This window comes from Physella acuta, unplaced genomic scaffold (genome assembly GCF_028476545.2).
Source record: "Physella acuta isolate Inbredline_101_S28 unplaced genomic scaffold, ASM2847654v3 ptg001245l, whole genome shotgun sequence".
NCBI lineage: Eukaryota > Metazoa > Mollusca > Gastropoda > Physidae > Physella > Physella acuta.
In genome coordinates this window covers 208,139-221,116 of record NW_026732761.1, presented here as the reverse complement: position 1 = coordinate 221,116, position 12,978 = coordinate 208,139, and the positions used below count along the sequence as shown (strand labels likewise).

Below are 12,978 nucleotides of genomic sequence, written 5' to 3'. Positions count from 1 at the left end.
ATGACACGATATATGGAAGTGATGACATGATATATGGAAGTGATGACATGATATATGGAAGTGATGACACGATATATGGAAGTGATGACACGATATATGGAAGTGATGACATGATATATGGAAGTGATGACATGATATATGGAGGTGATGACATGATATATGGAAGTGATGACATGATATATGGAGGTGAGATGATATATGGAAGTGATGACATGATATATGGAAGTGATGACATGATATTGAGGTGATGACATGATATACGGAAGTGATGGCTTGATATATGGATTCACTCACTACCTTTGGCAATGGGTTAGGATTCAATCAGTACCTTTGGCCATTGGTTAGAGTTCAATCATTACCTTTGGCCATTGGTTAGAGTTCAATCATTACCTTTGGCCATTGGTTAGAGTTCAATCATTACCTTTGGCCATTGGTTAGAGTTCAATCATTACCTTTGGCCATTGGTTAGAGTTCAATCATTACCTTTGGCCATTGGTTAGAGTTCAATCATAACCTTTGGCCATTGGTTAGAGTTCAATCATTACCTTTGGCCATTGGTTAGAGTTCAATCATTACCTTTGGCCATTGGTTAGAGTTCAATCATTACCTTTGGCCATTGGTTAGAGTTCAATCATTACCTTTGGCCATTGGTTAGAGTTCAATCATTACCTTTGGCTATTGGTTAGAGTTCAATCATTACCTTTGGCCATTGGTTAGAGTTCAATCATTACCTTTGGCCATTGGTTAGAGTTCAATCATTACCTTTGGCCATTGGTTAGAGTTCAATCATTACCTTTGGCCATTGGTTAGAGTTCAATCATTACCTTTGGCCATTGGTTAGAGTTCAATCAGTACCTTTGGCCATTGGTTAGAGTTCAATCAGTACCTTTGGCCATTGGTTAGAGTTCAATCATTACCTTTGGCCATTGATTAGAGTTCAATCATTACCTTTGGCCATTGGTTAGAGTTCAATCATTACCTTTGGCCATTGGTTAGAGTTCAATCATTACCTTTGGCCATTGGTTAGAGTTCAATCATTACCTTTGGCCATCGGTTAGAGTTCAATCATTACCTTTGGCCATTGGTTAGAGTTCAATCATTACCTTTGGCCATTGGTTAGAGTTCAATCATTACCTTTGGCCATTGGTTACAGTTCAATCATTACCTTTGGCCATTGTTAGAGTTCAATCATTACCTTTGGCCATTGGTTACAGTTCAATCATTACCTTTGGCCATTGGTTAGAGTTCAATCATTACCTTTGGCCATTGGTTAGAGTTCAATCATTACCTTTGGCCATTGGTTAGAGTTCAATCATTACCTTTGGCCATTGGTTAGAGTTCAATCATTACCTTTGGCCATCGGTTAGAGTTCAATCATTACCTTTGGCCATTGGTTAGAGTTCAATCATTACCTTTGGCCATTGGTTAGAGTTCAATCATTACCTTTGGCCATTGGTTACAGTTCAATCATTACCTTTGGCCATTGTTAGAGTTCAATCATTACCTTTGGCCATTGGTTACAGTTCAATCATTACCTTTGGTCATGGCTTCCTTGACAATTTTAGTGTTGGACATGAGAGCAAACAGGCTGTCTAATGTTAGAAGACGACCTGTAAACACATTCAAGTAACAGGGCTTAGAACATAGCAGGTAACATGACATGATACAACTTGGCTTAGGATATAGCAGGTAACATGACATGATACAACTGGGCTTAGAACATAACAGGTAACATGACATGATACAACAGGGCTTAGAACATAGGAGGTAACATGACATGATACAACTGGGCTTAGGATATAGGAGGTAACATGACATGATACAACTGGGCTTAGGATATAGGAGGTAACATGACATGATACAACTGGGCTTAGGACATAGCAGGTAACATGACATGATACAACTGGGCTTAGGATATAGGAGGTAACATGACATGATACAACTGGGCTTAGGACATAGCAGGTAACATGACATGATACAACTGGGCTTAGGATATAGCAGGTAACATGACATGATACAACTGGGCTTAGAACATAACAGGTAACATGACATGATACAACAGGGCTTAGAACATAGGAGGTAACATGACATGATACAACTGGGCTTTGGATATAGGAGGTAACATGACATGATACAACTGGGCTTAGGATATAGGAGGTAACATGACATGATACAAATGGGCTTAGGACATAGCAGGTAACATGACATGATACAACTGGGCTTAGGACATAGCAGGTAACATGACATGATACAACTGGGCTCAGGACATAGCAGGTAACATGACATGATACAAGTGGGCTTAGGATATAGCAGGTAACATGACATGATACAACTGGGCTCAGGACATAGCAGGTAACATGACATGATACAAGTGGGCTGAGGATATAGCAGGTAACATGACATGATACAACTGGGCTTAGGACATAGCAGGTAACATGACATGATACAAGTGGGCTTAGGACATAGCAGGTAACATGACATGATACAACTGGGCTTAGGACATAGCAGGTAACATGACATGATACAAGTGGGCTTAGGACATAGCAGGTAACATGACATGATACAAGTGGGCTTAGGACATAGCAGGTAACATGACATGATACAAGTGGGCTTAGGACATAGCAGGTAACATGACATGATACAACTGGGCTTAGGACATAGCAGGTAACATGACATAATACAAGTGGGCTTAGGACATAGCAGGTAACATGACATGATACAACTGGGCTTAGGACTAGCAGGTAACATGACATGATACAAGTGGGCTTAGGACATAGCAGGTAACATGACATGATACAACTGGGCTTAGGACATAGCAGGTAACATGACATGATACAACTGGGCTTAGGACATAGCAGGTAACATGACATGTTACAACTGGGCTTAGGACATAGCAGGTAACATGACATGATACAACTGGACACACAGAACTGACACAATACAACTGGACACACATAACTGACACAATACAACTGGACACACAGAACTGACATGATACAACTGGACACACAGAACTGACATGATACAACTGGAGACAGAACTGACATGATACAACTGGACACACAGAACTGACATGATACAACTGGACACACAGAACTGAAATGATACAACTGGACACACAGAACTGACATGATACAACTGGAGACAGAACTGACATGATACAACTGGACACACAGAACTGACATGATACAACTGGACACACAGAACTGACATGATACAACTGGACACACAGAACTGACACAATACAACTGGACACACAGAACTGACACAATACAACTGGACACACAGAACTGACATGATACAACTGGACACACAGAACTGACATAATACAACTGGACACACAGAACTGACATGATACAACTGGACACACAGAACTGACATAATACAACTGGACACACAGAACTGACATGATACAACTGGACACACAGAGAACTGACATGATACAACTGGACACACAGAGAACTGACATGATACAACTGGAGACACAGAACTGACACAATACAACTGGACACACAGAACTGACATGATACAACTGGACACACAGAACTGACATGATACAACTGGACACACAGAACTGACATGATACAACTGGACAAAGAACTGACACAATACAACTGGACACACAGAACTGACACAATACAACTGGACACACAGAACTGACATGATACAACTGGACACAGAACTGACATGATACAACTGGACACACAGAACTGACACAATACAACTGGACACACAGAACTGACATAATACAACTGGACACACAGAACTGACATGATACAACTGGACACACAGAACTGACATGATACAACTGGACAAAGAACTGACACAATACAACTGGACACACAGAACAGACATGATACAACTGGACACACAGAACTGACATGATACAACTGGACACACAGAACTGACACAATACAACTGGACACACATAACTGACATGATACAACTGGACAACCAGAACTGACAAGATAAAACTGGACACACAGAACTGACATGATACAACTGGACACACAGAACTGACATGATACAACTGGACACACAGAACTAACATGATACAACTGGACAAAGAACTGACACAATACAACTGGACACACAGAACTGACACAATACAACTGGACACACAGAACTGACATGATACAACTGGACACAGAACTGACATGATACAACTGGACACACAGAACTGACACAATACAACTGGACACACAGAACTGACATAATACAACTGGACACACAGAACTGACATGATACAACTGGACACACAGAACTGACATGATACAACTGGACAAAGAACTGACACAATACAACTGGACACACAGAACTGACACAATACAACTGGACACACAGAACTGACATGATACAACTGGACACAGAACTGACATGATACAACTGGACACACAGAACTGACACAATACAACTGGACACACAGAACTGACATAATACAACTGGACACACAGAACTGACACAATACAACTGGACACACAGAACTGACACAATACAACTGGACACACAGAACTGACACAATACAACTGGACACACAGAACTGACATGATACAACTGGACACACAGAACTGACACAATACAACTGAACAAAGAACTGACACAATACAACTGGACACACAGAACTGACATGATACAACTGGACACACAGAACTGACATGATACAACTAGATATAAAGAACTTACAGGATGGAACACTTTGTAATGAAAAGAGTAGGTAGCCAAGCACCTCAGATGCTGCAATATCTTTGACACATTCTTGGTTGGCTGTGACACAATTGATTACCTGGAGAATCCACAAGATATTACACATTCAATACTTGTAGGCTAGGTACAAGCTATTCAATGGAAACTAACCTCTATAGTCTAACCACCACTAACCTCTATAGTGTGACCACCACTAACCTCTATAGTCTAACCACCACTAACCTCTACAGTGTGACCACCACTAACCTCTATAGTGTGACCACCACTAACCTCTATAGTGTGACCACCACTAACCTCTATAGTGTGACCACCACTAACCTCTATAGTGTGACCACCACTAACCTCTATAGTGTGACCACCACTAACCTCTATAGTCTAACCACCACTAACCTCTATAGTGTGACCACCACTAACCTCTAAAGTGTGACCACCACTAACCTCTATAGTGTGACCACCACTAACCTCTATAGTGAACTGTTGTAGTCTAGAAAACTCCTCCATCCGTAGCAGAGCAAACAACAGTTTAAAGTGGCCGATACATTGGATTTCTACACCTGTAAGGGAGTAAATGGTTTAAGTCTTGTGTCCAGTCAACTAGACCCACCCCACAGTGTCCAGTCAACTAGACCCACCCCACAGTGTCCAGTCAACTAGACCCACCCCACAGTGTCCAGTCAACTAGACCCACCCCACAGTGTCCAGTCAACTAGACCCACCCCACAGTGTCCAGTCAACTAGACCCACCCCACAGTGTCCAGTCAACTAGACCCACCCCACAGTGTCCAGTCAACTAGACCCACCCCACAGTGTCCAGTCAACTAGACCCACCCCACAGTGTCCAGTCAACTAGACCCACCCCAAAGTGTCCAGTCAACTAGACCCACCCCACAGTGTCCAGTCAACTAGACACACCCCAAAGTGTCCAGTCAACTAGACCCACCCCACAGTGTCCAGTCAACTAGACCCACCCCACAGTGTCCAGTCAACTAGACCCACCCCACAGTGTCCAGTCAACTAGACCCACCCCACAGTGTCCAGTCAACTAGACCCACCCCACAGTGTCCAGTCAACTAGACCCACCCCACAGTGTCCAGTCAACTAGACCCACCCCACAGTGTCCAGTCAACTAGACCCACCCCACAGTGTCCAGTCAACTAGACCCACCCCACAGTGTCCAGTCAACTAGACCCACCCCACAGTGTCCAGTCAACTAGACCCACCCCACAGTGTCCAGTCAACTAGACCCACCCCACAGTGTCCAGTCAACTAGACCCACCCCACAGTGTCCAGTCAACTAGACCCATCCCACAGTGTCCAGTCAACTAGACCCACCCCACAGTGTCCAGTCAACTAGACCCACCCCACAGTGTCCAGTCAACTAGACCCACCCCACAGTGTCCAGTCAACTAGACCCACCCCACAGTGTCCAGTGTCAAGTGCCCTGTGTGACAACAGTGTCAAGTGCCCTGACCACAGTGTCAAGTGTCCTGACAACAGTGTCAAGTGCCCTGTGTGACAACAGTGTCAAGTGCCCTGTGTGACAACAGTGTCAAGTGCCCTGTGTGACAACAGTGTCAAGTGTCCTGTGTGACAACAGTGTCAAGTGCCCTGTGTGACAACAGTGTCAAGTGCCCTGACCACAGTGTCAAGTGTCCTGACAACAGTGTCAAGTGCCCTGTGTGACAACAGTGTCAAGTGTCCTGTGTGACAACAGTGTCAAGTGCCCTGTGTGACAACAGTGTCAAGTGCCCTGACCACAGTGTCAAGTGTCCTGACAACAGTGTCAAGTGCCCTGTGTGACAACAGTGTCAAGTGCCCTGTGTGACAACAGTGTCAAGTGCCCTGACAACAGTGTCAAGTGCCCTGACCACAGTGTCAAGTGTCCTGACAACAGTGTCAAGTGCCTTGTGTGACAACAGTGTCAAGTGCCCTGACCACAGCGTCCAACTGTTGGCTTGCCGCACTGACCTGGACTGGCCTTAATGATGTTTCTCAAAGCCTCAAGAGCCATCTCTATCTGAGCAAGTCTAGTTAAATGGTCAGTTGACGGGCTGGCTAGCTGTTGTTGTTGCAGCATCAGTAGAGAATGGAGATACTGAGAAAAAAATTACATTTTGATCATACACCTTTTTACAACAAACTTTAATTAGACAAACATTAGACAATATAAAAAACATGAAATAGAATTGATAACACTAAGTAGACCACTAAAATATGTAATTATCTCAAAAGTAAGCAAAGCTTTTATGAAAGAAAACAAACTAGTTTTATTTTCTTTTTTCAGTGCATTTAAAAGCTTGCTGTTGGAAAGGTTTTTTACAATTGATTTATTAAAAGTCAGTTTAGTCTGTTCTATACAATCATTTTTCTTTAAAATTTAATAGAAATTACATTGTTTAAACATTCAGGGCAATATCTATCAAGTATAACAATACACAACAATTAATAATCACAATAAAAACCAAACAATATTTTATTTTTAAAATGTAATATTTCACTTATAAACTATTCTTAATGATGAGATCATAGAGATTCTATTGTGGCATCACAAATTAATGATTGTTTTTATTGATAGATGTAGCTATGTCCATGTTTATTTTTTTATTTTTGTTGACAGACTAGCTAACCTGTTGGTGCTATAGAAGAATTCAATATGTGCTTACTAGGGTTTTCACTATTTATTTGGTAGGCACTCTGGTATGCTAAATATAGAACTTTCCTTATCAGTGCACTACCATCATTTATGTCATAGACATCTCCATATTAAGCATCAGTAAAATGAAAGTAGAGACCAAATGAAGGGTAACCATTTCTATATGGACTAGTTCAAGTACAAGAAATCTAAGCATTGAAAGTAGAGACCAAATAAAGGGTAACCATTTCTATATGGACTAGTTCAAGTACAAGAAATCTAAGCATTGAAAGTAGAGACCAAATAAAGGGTAACTATTTCTATATGGACTAGTTCAAGTACAAGAAATCTAAGCATTGAAAGTAGAGACCAAATGAAGGGTAACCATTTCTATATGGACTAGTTCAAGTACAAGAAATCTAAGCATTGAAAGTAGAGACAAGCAGGTATGTGAAACAATGTGAAGACAATTTAAATTAAACTGAAATTAGATGTCTAGGCTGTTTCATAAGTTTCATTGTGACTGACGTGGTCAAACTCCCAACATCTGAGTACACAGGATGGCTATAAACCCCATTGTCATCTGTCACAATCAGGATGGCTATAAACCCCGTTGTAATGAGTCACAGCCTTTGTAATCAGGATGTCTACACTGTGCACATTATAGTGTGATTCATTTGTTAACAACAAAGAGTCTGTTCTGTTGGTATTCTATCAAGATTTGTTAACAATAAAGAGTTTGTTCTGTTGGTATTCTATCAAGATTTGTTAACAACAAAGAGTCTGTTCTGTTGGTATTCTATCAAGATTTGTTAACAACAAAGAGTCTGTTCTGTTGGTATTCTATCAAGATTTGTTAACAACAAAGAGTCTGTTCTGTTGGTATTCTATCAAGATTTGTTAACAACAAAGAGTCTGTTCTGTTGGTATTCTATCAAGATTTGTTAACAACAAAGAGTTTGTTCTGTTGGTATTCTATCAAGATTTGTTAACAATAAAGAGTTTGTTCTGTTGGTATTCTATCAAGATTTGTTAACAACAAAGAGTCTGTTCTGTTGGTATTCTATCAAGATTTGTTAACAACAAAGAGTCTGTTCTGTTGGTATTCTATCAAGATTTGTTAACAACAAAGAGTCTGTTCTGTTGGTATTCTATCAAGATTTGTTAACAACAAAGAGTCTGTTCTGTTGGTATTCTATCAAGATTTGTTAACAACAAAGAGTTTGTTCTGTTGGTATTCTATCAAGATTTGTTAACAACAAAGAGTCTGTTCTGTTGGTATTCTATCAAGATTTGTTAACAACAAAGAGTTTGTTCTGTTGGTATTCTATCAAGTTTTGTTAACAACAAAGAGTCTGTTCTGTTGGTATTCTATCAAGATTTGTTAACAACAAAGAGTCTGTTCTGTTGGTATTCTATCAAGATTTGTTATCAACAAAGAGTCTGTTCTGTTGGTATTCTATCAAGATTTGTTAACAACAAAGAGTCTGTTCTGTTGGTATTCTATCAAGTTTTGTTAACAACAAAGAGTCTGTTCTGTTGGTATTCTATCAAGATTTGTTAACAACAAAGAGTCTGTTCTGTTGGTATTCTATCAAGATTTGTTAACAACAAAGAGTCTGTTCTGTTGGTATTCTATCAAGTTTTGTTAACAACAAAGAGTTTGTTCTGTTGGTATTCTATCAAGATTTGTTAACAACAAAGAGTCTGTTCTGTTGGTATTCTATCAAGATTTGTTATCAACAAAGAGTTTGTTCTGTTGGTATTCTATCAAGATTTGTTAACAACAAAGAGTCTGTTCTGTTGGTATTCTATCAAGATTTGTTAACAACAAAGAGTCTGTTCTGTTGGTATTCTATCAAGATTTGTTATCAACAAAGAGTTTGTTCTGTTGGTATTCTATCAAGATTTGTTAACAACAAAGAGTCTGTTCTGTTGGTATTCTATCAAGATTTGTTAACAACAAAGAGTCTGTTCTGCACTCAACCCATGCAGGAGACCTCCACTGCCATACCCACTGAGGCAGTGGCACAGCTACATCGGAGAAATGAAGAGCCACAAACCCAAACACTAGACAACAAGCTGATCCTAAACAAGATGGAGACAAAATGATTGCTTTAACAAACCTGAGCTTGTGACCCTAGAAAGTCCAGTAGATCTATGGTAAAGCCCTTGGGATTCTGAAAAGAGAAATGAAGCAGTGTTTCAACTAATTATGATAGCCCAGGAGACTTAAGTCTTAACAAATAGACCTCTGGCAACAGTACCTCAAGAACAAAAGTAGGTTGTTCATTGAAGATCCTGACAAATATCTCTCCAACTATCAGTTCTTTGCTGTGTATTTCAAAAACAAAGGTGGCTCCATAGCTGGGATCACACTCACCCTAAGGACAGATTCTTGCCTTTAAATATAAGACTTAACACAAACACAGCAGAGAACTTTACAGGAACACAACAGGACACTTTACATAACACTGCAAGACACTTTACAACAACACAACTTTACAACAACACAAAAGGACACTTTACAACAACACAACAGGACACTTTACAACAACACAACTTTACAGGAACACAACAGGACACTTTACAACAACACAACAGGACACTTTACAACAACACAACTTTACAGGAACACAACAGGACACTTTACAACAACACAACAGGACACTTTACAACAACACAAAAGGACACTTTACAACAACACAACTTTACAATATTACAACAGGACACTTTACAACAATACACCAACTCAGCAGATTTATTTACTTAAACTAAACTTTATCTTTTTTACAAATTTGTATTCTGTATATTTACTGTAATGTTTTTGATATTATGCTACTAGTATTTTGTGATTGATCTAGATTTGAGTCCAATGTTGCTAATAAAGAACTCACAGTTTTGATAATATTTTGCTGTTGGTCACCAAGGTATTCACATAGCTGTGCTCTTGTACCATTGTCCCACATCAGGTATGGATTTTCTGTATTGCTGTTTAAAATTTTCAACAGCTGAAACAAACAGCAAATCTTTGGGTCAGGGTTAGGGTTAGTTAAAAGTGGTTACACTGCTACAAACTTAGCATTTCTATTTGCTTTTATTGGTGCTCTACAAGCATTCCTTGTTCACAAAAAAGATGCAAAACATAAATCACAGTTTAACTGTTAGAAAACATACAATATATAAATCAGTTTAACTGTTAGAAAACATGCAATCTATAGTTCACAGTTTAACTGTTAGAAAACATGCAACATATAAATCAGTTTGACTGTTAGAAAACATGCAAAATATAAATCAGTTTAACTGTTAGAAAAATGCTACATTTAGGCTGAATTATTCATTGTATCCAGCTCTTGAAACAAATAAGAAGTTAGGTGATATTTTTTTCAAGTACTCAGCATTTATGTTCAGTCAAGCTTTTTTGTCAGCTTAATGTAACATACTTTACCCTAGCCTATCCTACTCTAGCATACTTTACCCTAGCCTATCCTACTCTAGCATACTTTACCCTAGCCTATCCTACTCTAGCATACTTTACCCTAGCCTATCCTACTCTAGCATACTTTACCCTAGCCTATCCTACTCTAGCATACTTTACCCTAGCCTATCCTACTCTAGCATACTTTACCCTAGCCTACTCTACTCTACCATATACTCTAGCATACTTTACCCTAGCCTATCCTACTCTAGCATACTTTAACCTAGCCTATCCAACTCTATACTCTATCATACTTTACCCTAGCCTATCCTACTCTACCATATACTCTAGCATACTTTACCCTAGCCTATCCTACTCTACCATTTACTCTAGCATACTTTACCCTAGCCTATCCTACTCTACCATATACTCTAGCATACTTTACCCTAGCCTATCCTACTCTACCATATACTCTAGCATACTTTACCCTAGCCTATCCTACTCTAGCATACTTTACCCTAGCCTATCCTACTCTCACATATACTCTAGCATACTTTACCCTAGCCTATCCTACTCTAGCATACTTTACCCTAGCCTATCCTACTCTAGCATACTTTACCCTAGCCTATCCTACTCTCACATATGTTCAATGTGGAACTAAAGAATACAAGGCTAAATACAATTCTAGTCTGGCGAAATGCTAAAGGCTAGCCTTCTCTACATAACTGTTACAATATTTATGAATGTATTAATGGCACAAAGCAAAAGGCTACTGTTTTCTACATAACTGTTACAATATTTATAATGTGTCAATAGCAAAAGCAAAAGCTATTAACTAGATGATCGGCCGGTTGAGGAGGAAATAGAACGGCTGCTAGGTTGATAGTGTTTTTCTTCTTCTCTAAACTGAAACCAAAATCCCCACCTTAACCTCAGTTTAAACCAAAGATTAAACAAAAACAGTAATAATATCTCGAGGACACTTCAAGAGGAAACTGACATTAAACAGTAATAATATCTCCAGGACACTTCAAGAGGAAACTGACATTAAACAGTAATAATATCTCCAGGACACTTTAAGAGGAAACTGATATTAAACAGTAATAATATCTCCAGGACACTTTAAGAGGAAACTGACATTAAACAGTAATAATATCTCCACGCCACTTCAAAAGGAAACTGACATTAAACAGTACTAATATCTCCACGACACTTCAAGAGGAAACTGACATTAAACAGTACTAATATCTCCAGGACACTTCAAGAGGAAACTGACATTAAACAGGAATAATATCTCCACGACACTTCAAGAGGAAACTGACATTAAACAGTACTAATATCTCCACGCCACTTCAAGAGGAAACTGACATTAAACAGTAATAATATCTCCACGACACTTCAAGAGGAAACTGGTTTTGAATTTTACAGAAATTGGAAATTCAACCTCAGCCCAAACATTTACCAGAACCGGACACTTCAAAAGGAAATTTTCCAGGAACAATAACTTTGACCAAAAATAAAAATTTAATCATAACTGTAAATTTTACAGGAAACAAAATTGAATTAAAGAAAAGAACTTTATTTGGAATCTGTAGTTTTAACGGATTCAGAAATTAAACCATAAAAGGAAATTAATCCAACCCGATCCGGTAATTTAGACAGAAATGGAAATTTATTTGATTAAAAACTGATTTTTATCTAGATTCAGCATTTCTTTAGTCATACCCCTAAACCTTGCACATAAGATCAAACCTGACAAAAGTCAGAGTTTCTTTGAGCTGACTCTCACCCCCTCCCCCCCACCCCACCCCTTGAAGCATGTCCCCTTAACGAAATACAATTTATATAGAAAGTATATATTTGTACCAGTGTCCAAGAAAATTCGGTCCACCCCCCACCCCCGAATATTTCAAAGGACGAACAGAGATGCATGAAAGAAACTCTGCACGCACAACACTTTTAAGATTAGACACATGAATTAGGCAGTAATGTCAGTTTTTTTATTATATAAGCTCCATGACGCAATTACTATTGTGTGTTTTTTCTACATTGGCTTTTTAATTCAATGTTTACTCTAGAATTAATTACATCATTTTATTGTGTGTATTTTTTCGGCTTTAGAATATTTCCTACTATATGTTCCATGTGACGTCACATTTTGTTTTTCATATGGAAATGAATGTTTTTACTTTCCTTATGTTTCTCTATAGCATTCCCTACAGAT

General features: G+C 39.1%; 1 protein-coding gene across 4 annotated transcripts in view; it reads right to left on the bottom strand.

The window, feature by feature from the left end:
- LOC131957454 (dnaJ homolog subfamily C member 13) overlaps positions 1-12,978 on the bottom strand; it is a 128,725-nt gene that overhangs the window by 21,220 nt on the left and 94,527 nt on the right. For all 4 annotated transcript variants that reach the window (XM_059322277.1, XM_059322279.1, XM_059322278.1 and 1 more), the window contains 7 exons: positions 10,234-10,347; positions 9,604-9,720; positions 9,463-9,516; positions 6,673-6,799; positions 5,167-5,258; positions 4,684-4,783; positions 1,536-1,610 (listed from right to left, as the gene is read on the bottom strand). In XM_059322277.1, coding sequence (XP_059178260.1) covers positions 1,536-1,610; positions 4,684-4,783; positions 5,167-5,258; positions 6,673-6,799; positions 9,463-9,516; positions 9,604-9,720; positions 10,234-10,347 — 679 coding nt within the window. The remainder of the gene's footprint in view (positions 1-1,535; positions 1,611-4,683; positions 4,784-5,166; positions 5,259-6,672; positions 6,800-9,462; positions 9,517-9,603; positions 9,721-10,233; positions 10,348-12,978) is intronic.